This window comes from Homalodisca vitripennis, chromosome 2 (genome assembly GCF_021130785.1).
Source record: "Homalodisca vitripennis isolate AUS2020 chromosome 2, UT_GWSS_2.1, whole genome shotgun sequence".
Lineage (NCBI taxonomy): Eukaryota > Metazoa > Arthropoda > Insecta > Hemiptera > Cicadellidae > Homalodisca > Homalodisca vitripennis.
In genome coordinates, this window is record NC_060208.1 from 84375560 (window position 1) to 84388477 (window position 12918).

The 12918-nt window shown below is 33.0% G+C and overlaps 1 protein-coding gene across 1 annotated transcript; it reads left to right on the plus strand.

Moving 5' to 3' along the window:
- The first annotated feature begins 7558 nt into the window (after positions 1-7558).
- Positions 7559-11939, plus strand: LOC124356290 (liver carboxylesterase 1F-like). The gene is made up of 3 exons (XM_046807473.1): positions 7559-7686; positions 10388-10520; positions 11763-11939. The coding sequence occupies exons 1-3, from the start codon at positions 7628-7630 to the stop codon at positions 11922-11924; spliced, it is 354 nt and encodes a 117-aa protein (XP_046663429.1). The 5' UTR covers positions 7559-7627; the 3' UTR covers positions 11925-11939.
- The last annotated feature ends 979 nt before the right edge of the window (positions 11940-12918 follow it).

A 12918-nucleotide genomic window follows, 5' to 3' on the forward strand; every position in this document is an offset into this window, starting at 1 on the left:
TATATATATTAAAAATGAACTGTCTTTTCCAGGATCAAAGGCGTTACCCATGTAACTATTATTAGATTTTGCATGGCGTTTTACACACTGTGTAATACCACCTCTTATACCTTTCTCAATGAAAAGATATTGATTATAATCTTCAATAAGTTCAAGTTTTACGTTTGTAAATTTTAACATAGCATCAAAAGTAAGACTAGGTAAGGTTAAGTAATGAGCAGGATCCAAATCGTAGTTTGATTGACATACTAATCTAAAGTTTTGAAATACATCACACAAAAGTAATACATCAGTTTTAAGGTAAAGATCACTATATTCACCTAGTGTTTTACATTGAAAACTATTCCAAACCTTTTTAGCATGTTCATAATCTGATTCACTGATGTCATTTAGAGTCATAGTGTTATAGAAACATTCCTTGCTTGGTAACTGAGTTAAATCAAGTTTTTCCCAAGCATCTGTAAACTCATATGGATAAACACCCTTTCTAGTAACTAATGGCAAGTCTTCGTTGTTAAAAAACATCTTTGTATGATTAAATTGGTCTAAGCTTAAATTTTGTACAAGCGAACTTAAACTACTTCCCATAAATCTAAAGCTATCAACAAATCTTAATTTAATTCCACTTTCTGTATGCTTAACAAATGAAATGTATTTTTCTTTGCTATTCGGAATTACTTCAACTTTTCTTTCATCACAACCTAGATTTTTTATTATAAAATGACTATCGTAATTTGAACTTCCGTGAATTACTACAGGAAGAAACTTTTGATTTTGTCGCTTTAAGTTACAAGCATAACACAAAACTGATCTAAAACGTCCTGACAAATGACAGTGATCTTTACAAGGTTGGTTAAAAGTTTCAGTAAACTCCGAATTGCAGCATTCACAATGAGTGGTTGACTTAACTCTTTCTTTTTCTTCCTGAGTAAGAGGTAGCATTGATTTGTTTACATCTAATAAATCACCAATTAGGTTTGCCATGCTTACTATATATTCTACAAATTTTGCCGAGGCATTAGGTCCTCTATACAAATATGGTTCATTCGGTAAGCTATTTAATATTTCATCAGGTAGACTGTCTTTATCGTAAGCAAAATACACACAAAAGCTCATTGGCTCGTGAATAGATTTTACAGTTACATGTTGAGACAACTTTTCTTCAGCTAAAGGCTTTTTTAGAATAGATTCAAAATCGCAATAAGCTACAATAGGTACTGGGTATTTGTAATGAAAATTAGAAAAAGATAAAAACAACGGTTCGTCCGAATCATCACTGTCAACAAGCATAATAACTTTAATAGGTTTATGTGAAATACAATCTTTTATATGATTCTTTAACTGTGTTTTAGAATTAGATCCCTGAAAGTGTTTAAAACATCTCTTACAGAAAGAAGCTTGTGTTTCATGACTAGTTATCTGAGACCTAACTAATCTAGAAAAATTAGTTATATAACAGTAATGACTTATACCTATATTGTTTGTGAAGAGAAGCAGATCGAAATGTTCCTTAAGCTCCTTGTCACATACCTTCAATGGATAAACATCCTCACTTTCGTTGAAACTATAAACATTAACACTTACATTGGGATTATTCTTTTCAAATTTTTTTTACTTGATTAAGTGGTGTGGGAAAACTTATTCCTTCAAAATTGAATTTATTCTGTAAGTTGAGATATCGGTTATTTACACGTTCTCGGTGAGAACCTTTTACATATCGAGAAATGATGGCCCACTTAAAACACTGATTATCATGTAAATTTTTGGATTTATTACTGCTTTTTTATTTTCAATGATTTGAGGTAGTGGAATATACGTACTACCTCTGAGAGGTCTGTACCTACTAAATCTTACGAGAATACCATCTATTTTATACAGTGTCCAACCACTTCCTTTGTCAAGATACTCGCTTTCTTCTTGAGAAATCTTTCTGTACATTCTTTTAACTATTGAATCAATTGAAGAGTCATACAAAATCTTTTTATTCTTAGTCTTAAAGGCTCTTGCCTGAGTTTCTTCACTAAGTGGTTTAATATACGTACATTCAAACACAAGATTAAATTTCACTGCACCATTAACACTTAACTGTTGATTTACCAATTCTATAAGTTTTACTTTATGTGATTCTAAAAACAAAGCAATGTCTTTTACCTCATCGCATCCGTTTTTGAGGTAATAAGTTTTCAAAATTCCTCTAAAAGCACTCTTAAGTTCTACAAAAACGTTACCACTGTGACAAGCTTCAAGACGTTGCTTTTTTCTGCTACTTTCACGGTGAAAATCAATTTCAATTGACTCATCTCTTGAAGTGCTTGACAAAGGTCTTTTAGACATTTTTGTGATGAGGATATAAGCAGGCTAGGTTACTGAAGGTCACGAACAAATAAATCTGAAAGTGAGGAATATTTATTAAAAAAAAAAAAAAAAGAAAATCAATACATAAAGTTACAACTTCGAACTTAATCTGCTTCTCTAAAACAAACTAAAATTCTTATTCTATGACAAAAGGAGTGTTTTTGAATAGAACTAACTAAAATTGTGGTAAGTCATAAAACCTCGAACTAAAATTCTTATTCTAAATTATACTACATTATTTCTAAACCCAAATACACATGTCTAGTTTTCTGGAATCAGTTACCAAATCTCAGCTATAATCTACTTTTATTTCCTTTTTCCTAAATGTTGTGGTTTGTAAACCGTTTTTTTAATGTTGCTTATTGATTTTAATTTTTTACCATAAACACATAATAATTTATTTAGTGTGTCTAAAGCAGAACTATCATCTTCATTTTCGGTATTCAAAAGAAACACTCCTTTTTTCGAAACCTTCTGCCAAAAGTCCTTAGGACTCTTGCAACTTTTTAAATCTTTAGTTGATGTAATTTCTATTTTGATTAAGTGGGAGCCTTGTTCGCCAGGGGTAACAATTTTATGTCGTTTACTGTTTTTCAAGAACTGTAGTTCTTGACTAATGTATGTTGTATTACTTCTCCTATCAATTTCAAAAAGCGAACTGAAATCATCATCATCATCATCAGATTCGCTAGATGAGTCCGATGAAGATGAGGAACTAGAAGAAGAAGAGGATGAAGAGATTGAACTCAATCTAGATTTTTTAAGCTTTTTAACATTTTTTTCCTTCTTAGCTGTTTTCGAGTTTCCTCTCTTATTAGAGATCTTTTCTTCTTCCTCTGTAGAAGGGCCTGAAAGAATCAAGTTTATGCTATGGATTACAGTATTTACAACTTCACTTGCATATTTTTTTCCTTTTAGAGGTTTCTTACTTAATAATGGTTTTAAAATGGCTATTATTTCCTCGTATGGTCTTATTTGTGCAGCCAGTAGAGGAAGCTTTTCCTGACTTAAGTCGATTGAGTCGGTATGAACATGAGTATGAAAAGCATTCATCAGTTGACTTAGATCGAATACCAAAGCCATTGCATAGAAATTGTTTTTTAATATTTCACATTTCATAAGCCCGTAGATCGTCTTCTCCCACATTTCTAAGGAACTCAAACCAATTGCATATAAATTTTGTATTAATATTACCAAACTGATGAATTCACCTCCAATTTTAGATGTAGATTTCTTTGTATTCTGGTCTACGGCTTCGGAAATCTGCGATTCGTTATCGGATTCCACCATTGGTTGCTCAACGATTTGCTCCATTTTTCTATATTAAAAAGAAAAATAGAATTAGTTCATCTGTTAAACTTTTAAAAATGTTGATTAGAATAATATATTTTTATAAAGTATACATGATTTTAAAATGATTGTTACTGTAAACCGCTAGACCCAAACCCATTTGATCCCCTCACAGTCTCTCCTACGTTTGCAATCTCATATAAGTCTGGATATAATACTACTTCACAAATAAGCTGTGCTATTCTATCTCCTTTTTTAATAACAAAGTCTTTATTAGAGTGGTTAAATAGAAGAACACACACATTTCCTGTATAGTCTCTATCAACTACACCTGCTCCAACATCAATAAAATTATGAAGAGCTAACCCAGACCTAGGTGCTATTCTACCATAACAATTATCTGGTAATTTAATTGCTAAATCTGTCTTAACTAATTGTCTCTCAAATTTCGGTACTATATAATCATATGCACTTCTTAAGTCAAAGCCTGCAGCTGAAGCTGAACTCCGTTGTGGAGGAAATGCATTTTCAGTTAGACGTTGGAACCCTAATTTTAACTGCTCCACTGAAAAAAAAAATATCTAAATTAAACAACGTATTATTTCAAGTAAAGTTACGATTTTATATAATTTATACTTCATATTTCTTTCTGGATTGCACAGCAGAGAACTTAAGTACACACCGTGAGGTTTACGTTCTCAGATCCACTACACTAGGTGATACTAAACATTTTTAAAAACGTGATAGAGAGCTTGTGTTAATACTGTAAGGTTTCCATTTTCTATCACACTGTTCTAAAAAATTTAATATATGTACCGAGAGCTAACAATTTTCAAACTTTAAAAATTAAAAGTGTAATAGAAAACTTGTGTTAACACCGCAAGGTTTCCATTTTCTATCACACTGGTCTAAAATAATTACTAATAACAGAGAACTTACGTTAACACCGCAAGGTTTCCATTCTCTGCTCTATAAAACTAAGTACTTATTATTATTTTAAAAGTGTAATAGAAAACTTGTGTTAACACCGCAAGGTTTCCATTTTCTATCACACTGACTATAAAGTGAAAGATTACTACTTACTTGTGAAGTGAGGAGCGAACGAGTAGAAGTCGAAAATTGAACTTGATCAACTCTCTGAGGAGGAGAACGCTATATACCCATCCAGAACTGACGTTTGAGGTTAAAGGCGAACACGTGTTGATAGAAAGTTGCAGTTTTAATCATTCTAAAGGTTTAAGGTGGCCACGTGTCGACAAAATGTAGTAAACAAGGGTAAATAAAGGACAAATAAAAATGTGATATTATCAGGAGAGCAGAAGTTGTAAGCATGTTAGCGGTGGATCAAACAATACCACTTCCATTAAAATTAAATTGGTTGTTAGATAAAACATTTATCAGAGGTCAGGTCAATTGATATCAAAGCTTAGTATAATGAATATTATACCAATCATATTCTGAACTGTTGAATCTTTCACACTTCTATCTTTATTGGGGCGTTAACACAAATAAAATTAATACCTCAGTAAAAAGTTATATTTTATATTAAACATATATATATACATAAAATTGTTTTACTAGTAAATCTTCAACAATCTTTTTTCTTTCTCTGCCATTTGAAATTTTACTAATGAATTGTACCAATCACCTTCTGAACTGTTGATTATTTCTGCTCTTCTAACTTTATTAAGGCATTAACACAAAAATTATAAAATTATTACTCTCAATTATAAGTTTATGAAAAGTTGTAACCGGTCTCAAATCTTCATCCTTAGAGTTAGCTGCTACTTGAAACTTGAGAAGTCTTCTACGCAGTTGTTTGTGTCCGTTGGACGTGAAACCTGTGCTTTGTAATGTTTTGAATCACCCCACGTCCAAGTCGAAGATGAAACGAAAGAGCTCCGAATTCGTTCACCTTCAAGTCTCTCATAGAATATTTGATACCTATTTCTCAAAACTCTTAAATTGTGAGCTTTTCTTTGTTCTTCTGACATTTTAATGTTTTTCTCCGCCAAAGTGGGCTGAAAGGAAACAATAATATCAACTTCCGTGACCTAGAGGTTAAGAATTCGCGATACGAACTGGCGCGTGCCGATAACGAAACGTAAACAATAGTAGCGACCTCGCGGGCTTATCTAATTGTTATTTAATTGAGGTCAATTGCTTTTAATTGAGCTCAAGGTTATCTGGCGCGTGCCAAACCGGAAAAAGTCGAAGGTTATCTTTGATAAGCCTTATCTAATTGATTTTTTAATTGGGGTCCGGGTTATCTAGCGCGTGTTTATCATTGGAATGCGGAAAAGGTCAGAGGTTATCACTGATAAGGACCCCCCGCAGAGAGATAACATTCTGTCCTAGAACCTACAATTTACTACTACTAATGCAGGTATGTTAAAAATCTGTGTTTTAAAAATTAAGATTTAACTTTATTAAAACATTTTTAACAATGTTGTAATAGACCAAACTGGTTGAAAATACAAGAATGACGCACCAAAATGTCTTTCTTTCTTATCTTTTCTGGTTCATTTGAAACACAACATTTTCTTCCTGAAAATATGAACGATTCGTTTAATTGCAACAAAGTTCAGCAATAGGGTGGAGTTGCTCTGTAAAGCAGTTTATACTGAGAGACGCTCTAACTAAAAGGCATTTTTATATATTTATTTATCAATATGGATTATTTTAGGTAACTAGCCATTACATACATATATAAATATATTCGATATGACCTAATTATTTTTTCTATCTAGATATAATATAATCGTACACCTAATAGGTACCATCGTGTTTTTAAAATTATGTATATTACTTATATCTGAGAAAGTAGGCAAAAAATTCTTGAAACCAAAGTGTGTAGCCCTTTATAAAAATTGGTAAGTTATTTATGTCGAAATGGGTTTAAAAGAACATTTACTACTGCTTGTCAGGACTAAGTGGAGAATGACAATATGAGGAAAAATTCCTTACAAATTTTTTTGCCCTCTCCGGTAGCAAATTGTAGTGTCCTTAAAACTTTTCGGATGTCGGTTTTGAATTGGACATTTCAGATCACTTTGCGTCAGATGTTGTTGTTGTCCATGGAAGTAGTCTGAAAGATGCAGAATAACAATAATCACTAAAGGACTTGTTCTGGCCCCTAAAACTGAACAGTTTTTGGATGTTGGATATATACGAGTTCTGAAGAAACAACGTGGTACTCTTTACAGACAATCGATTATACAACGATCTGTTTAATTTATGGAACAAATGCTGTACGTAATTAATTAACATATTTTTAAAATTAAAAACTAATAAAGCAACATTACAAGAAAAATGGATTGTCACGGTTTATGAATGACTTGTTTATTAATAAATAAAAGTGATATAACGTACATTTTAGATCAGTGCTACTTTACTGAACAGTATTAATTTCTCAACTTATGTTTTTATATTAGCAATTTGGGTTTTGAAACTAGAATTAAACTATTTTTATACGATGTAAAACTATATCCTTTTGAAAGGATCATAGGATTTCGGACATTTGACATCTTTATTTGTTACAAAGTGTATAACAGCGATCGGTTCTTCGTATAACACATTGTATTTTTGCGTTATTTCTTACGTTATTTATATTTTATCGTATCACTAGCCCAGTGTTGCGTGAAATTATTATTTTATTGTGGTCATAAGCAAGGCATGAAAAAATATTAAAAATTATAACTTATAAAGTTTCTCGAGCATAAAAAGTAGAGGATATCAATATTGTTTTAGATAGTATGCGTCACAGATTTTGGTGCATGGAGTCACACTTTTTGTTATCTAAAGTGACTAATATCAACCTATTTGGCTTACTGAAATCCACTAAAACAAGTGGCATCGATAACGTTATCTACAACAGCAATAACATGTTAAAATGTTCTAAAGCACTTTCTCACACTTCCACAGGAGGTTCGGCAACATTCATTTCTGAAATTATAACGCTTGTGTCTACATCATTACAGAGATGGCCTGGGCATTAGTCTTTGGACTCGTGTTGGCTTCGTTCTATACTGCGTCTCATAGGTTAGTATATTACAAATTTAATTAAATAGGACAGTGTAGATATAAGATTGTACATTTTAAAATACCGTATTTCGCAGATCCAAACTTAGCGTATTCCTCCGAGGTATTGGCTCTGCAGTTTATCCCAGAAGAACCTCTGCTCCTCCATACCTTCTGTTTTACCTGTCAAATCAGGCGTCTGTAAAACTTATGAGATGTTTCGATTCTTTTCTCTGATCTCACTTAGACCGACGCCTTTTTCTTAATACACACTATCATGATATTCCAGCTATATATATTCCGCTTATTCTTCTCGTACATCTCCACAGATCATATTTTCACCAATATGGTTTATATACATAGTTATTAAATGTTTCCTCATACAAATACATAGTCTTATATCCTCTTACTTAGGGCTAAGAGCCTAGTCCAGCATTATGTATATACATTAAATTGAAATTAAATAAGGCTATTGCCATTTATACAATTTAATGTAAATAAAAGTCGTTTGACAGGTATTTGGTCTTCCGATCATATGTTAGTTTGCTTATTTAAACACATATGTGACAGATACGGCCAAATACAAAATAATTGAATCGGAAAAAGTAAGCGCTCTGTGGTGTAATGTTGCACATTCTCCGGCAAGTGAGAGATCCGGGTTCGACTCCCGGCGGAGCAAGTACTTTTTGTGATTCAATGTTTATATAAATTAAATAAGGCTATTGGCATTTATACAATTTAATGTAAATAAAAGTCGTTTGACAGGTATTTGGTCTTCCGATCATATGTTAGTTTGCTTATTTAAACACATATGTGACAGATACGGCCAAATACAAAATAATTGAATCGGAAAAAGTAAGCGCTCTGTGGTGTAATGTTGCACATTCTCCGGCAAGTGAGAGATCCGGGTTCGACTCCCGGCGGAGCAAGTACTTTTTGTGATTCAATGTTTATATAAATTAAATAAGGCTATTGGCATTTATACAATTTAATGTAAATAAAAGTCGTTTGACAGGTATTTGGTCTTCCGATCATATGTTAGTTTGCTTATTTAAACACATATGTGACAGATACGGCCAAATACAAAATAATTGAATCGGAAAAAGTAAGCGCTCTGTGGTGTAATGTTGCACATTCTCCGGCAAGTGAGAGATCTGGGTTCGACTCCCGTCGGAGCAAGTACTTTTTGTGATTCAATGTTTATATAAATTAAATAAGGCTATTGGCATTTATACAATTTAATGTAAATAAAAGTCGTTTGACAGGTATTTGGTCTTCCGATCATATGTTAGTTTGCTTATTTAAACACATATGTGACAGATACGGCCAAATACAAAATAATTGAATCGGAAAAAGTAAGCGCTCTGTGGTGTAATGTTGCACATTCTCCGGCAAGTGAGAGATCCGGGTTCGACTCCCGGCGGAGCAAGTACTTTTTGTGATTCAATGTTTATATAAATTAAATAAGGCTATTGGCATTTATACAATTTAATGTAAATAAAAGTCGTTTGACAGGTATTTGGACTTCCGATCATATGTTAGTTTGCTTATTTAAACGCATATGTGACAGACACGGTTAAATACAAAATAATTGAATCGGAAAAAGTAAGTAATCTGTGGTGTAATGGTAGCACATTCATTCACCCGGCAAGTGAGAGATCCGGATTCGACTCCCGGCGGACCAAGTACTTTTTGTGATTCAATGTTTATTGAAATTAAATTATTATATATATATATATATATATATATATATATATGTGTGTGTATATAGATAATGAAATATTAGCAATAAATATGTGTGTGTACTATTTTTTACTGTTTGAGACCAGCGACCTTACATTGCGTCTCGGATATGATTTTAATTGCTTAGCATTTACAGAACTTGAACTGTATGAGAAGGTAACAAGCTCGACTATGGTTCTACTAAGATGCTTTCAAAGCCTTTCTTGGCCAGAGTAACTGATATTCAATATACAAGAATTATTTAAAAATGGCTTCATGAAAGCAATCTGACTAACGGATAATATTTACCAAAATTTTAATATTTGTAAATAATAATTTATTAACTTGGTATATAGTTATTATATATTATTTACCAAGTTATTATGACGTACCTTGGAATTGCCCTAGCCTCTACTTGGTGTATTATGAATTGATTTCCTAAGGGCAGCTACGATAGTCTGGCTCGTATATATTCCAAAAACTTGAACTCACTCTATTATTTTAATTTGTAGGAATAAGCTAGATATCTCACATGTAAAATCCCATATTATTGCGGTCAGCTTGCTCACAAATTTATTTACTCTGCTATTTTCTGGGTGCCATAATGGTTACCCATAAGACCAATGTAAACATATTTGCTAACGACAGGTAAATCTCATAGAATGACATGGATAATAACCGAACTCAATGTTGCTTATATAAAAAAACATTATGCAAAATATTAAGTCTATTGCTCGGTTTGTTTTCGAGATATCGTGAGGGAAGATACACAGACGGACAGGAGAAATGAAAGATTTCCAATCCCACGATTAATAAAGGTGAGCCAATGACATTAACGGGAGGAAATTTAGTTTAGATAGAATAAGTAACCTTACAATATCTTTTGGATATATAAAACTTTACAATAGATTACCTAAAAAACCAGCATTTTGTCAGATATGTTCTATGTGTTTGTTTCTAGAGCCAAGCCTGCTCGTACCTAAAAAGTGTTTGATTTCAGCCAGGACACTGTCACAGTTAAGACCAAGAGAGGAACCATAGTCGGACTCCGATTCAACCCCAACCCTGCCACTAACGTCTCTTACGACGCTTTTCTCGGCATACCTTATGGTCAGATACCTGCCAGATTTCAGGTATTTATGTATAGACCATAGAAATTTAAGCAGATTGAATATTTTTAACTAAGACCTCTAATACTGAATACTTCAGCCACTAGGTTGAAGGTACAAAATTCACATAAGAAGGTAGATTAAAATACTATATTCTAGGTAAATTCAGCAATCACCACTGCAAGACTGTAAGCGAGCTAAACCGAAGCGATACTTAAATACTCTATCGGAGTATGCGTAGCTGAGTGTGGTACCCGAGTCGAATTTCGGGTTGGTACCCGAGTCGAATTTCGGGATGGTACGCGAGTCGAATTTTAGGTTGATCGCGACATTTTTGCGCGCTATTGATTATTTTACTCTGAAGTAATGTGATAAACTGATCCAGGCTAGATCTTTAGGACTTCGTGTTTTTATACAAAATAAATCAGTGCTTAAATGAGTAACTCAGAAAAATAAAACCACTTAGAACTATAACTCTATGAACAAAAATGAAAGATAATAGCAATCAACAATGATTTTCCAACCTTTGAGGGATGCCAGTAAAAAAGGAACAGAAGAATATTAAATAATACTAGACTATACAAGTGTTGATAATAAGGAAACTTCATATTCATATAATTTTGTTTTCAATGCAGCGGCAATCTTTATTCGTAATTCTTTATTAGGAATTCTAAGACCTTTGTTGATATTTTTCGAAACAGTTGCAAAGCGAGTCACTAAGAAAAAAAAGAACCTCCGGAGATCGAATTTACATGCTCTGTGTAGTCTAGTTCTAAGCCGGGTGATGTTCAAAAGTGAACCCCTCATTTTACACTATAAGATTATCGTAATTAATCACTGATAACGGACTGAATCTGTAATGAAAATAGAGAACGACTTTAGGATAGCTGAATTTCTAATTTATTGACTAATTACAAAATTACATGTGAAATATTGTATTTACATTAAATACACTGTTAAAGTTATTTTTTAGGTTTCAGTTCACTAATCATATTAACTTATATCATCTGTGAGGGGTTTCCCCGTTTTCTCCATCGTTTTCCGCCGATGAAATTCGCATATTAAACAAAAATATCTGTATCAGTCAGTAGTATATATACTGAAATTCCACGATATGAGTAATTAAACTAAGTATGGTACAATCTTTCTGAGCTAAAGAACGTAGTCGTGAAACTTACTCTTTATCATATTTTGTATTAGTTATATGATCACATTTTGTGAATGAATACTATATATACTTATACCATCATACTGTTTCATATCCAGGTCGCCGAACCCAGGCCACCCTGGAGCACGGCCAAGGACACCAAGACAGACGGGCCTGCTTGTCCTCAACCTGCCTTACCGTACAATGAAGATTGTCTCTACATGAACGTTTTTACTCCTTTAGTGAGTAAATTTATGTGTCACCATTTACTTTGTTTCTAAATAGTCAAGAATATTCACAGGAAGCATTCAGTAATCCCCTCGAGCGACCACGATGTGAGTTTTGTATGATGAATGTGAGTAAATTTATTTGTCACCCTTTAATTTGTTTCTAAATAGTCAAGAATATTCACAGGAAACATTCAGTAATCCCCTCGATCGACCACGATTTGAGTTTTGTGTAATGAATGTGAGCATATTTATTTGTCACACTTTAATTTGTTTCTAAATAGTCAGGAATACTCACAGGAAACATTCAGTAATTTCCTCGAGCGACCACGATTTGAGTTTTGTATGATGAATGTGAGCATATTTATTTGTTACACTTTAATTTGTTTCTAAATAGTCAGGAATACTCACAGGCAACATTCAGTAATCCCCTCGTGTGACCGTGGTTTGTGTTTGTGTGATGAATGTGACTATAATTTTTTGTCACCCTTTACTTTGTTTCTAAATAGTCAGGAATGTTCACAGGAAACATTTAGTAATCCCCTCGAGCGACCACGATTTGAGTTTTGTATGATGAATGTGAGTAAATTTATTTGTCACCCTTTACTCTGTTTCTAAATAGTCAGGAATATTCACAGGCAACATTCAGTAATCCCCTCGAGTGACCGTGGTTTGTGTTTGTGTGATGAATGTGACTATAATTTTTTATCACCCTTTACTTTGTTTCTAAATAGTCAAGAATATTCACAGGCAACATTCAGTAATCCCTCGAGCGACCACGATTTGAGTTTTATATGATGAATGTGAGTAAATGTATTTGTCACCCTTTACTCTGTTTCTAAATAGTCAGGAATATTCACAGGCAACATTCAGTAATCCCCTGGATCGACCACGATTTTGAGTTTTGTATAATGAATGTGAGCATATTTATTTGTCTCACACTTTAATTTGTTTTCTAAATAGTCAGGAATACTCACAGGAAACATTCAGTAATTTCCTGGAGCGACCACGATTTCAGTTTTGTATGATGATTGTGAGCATATTTATT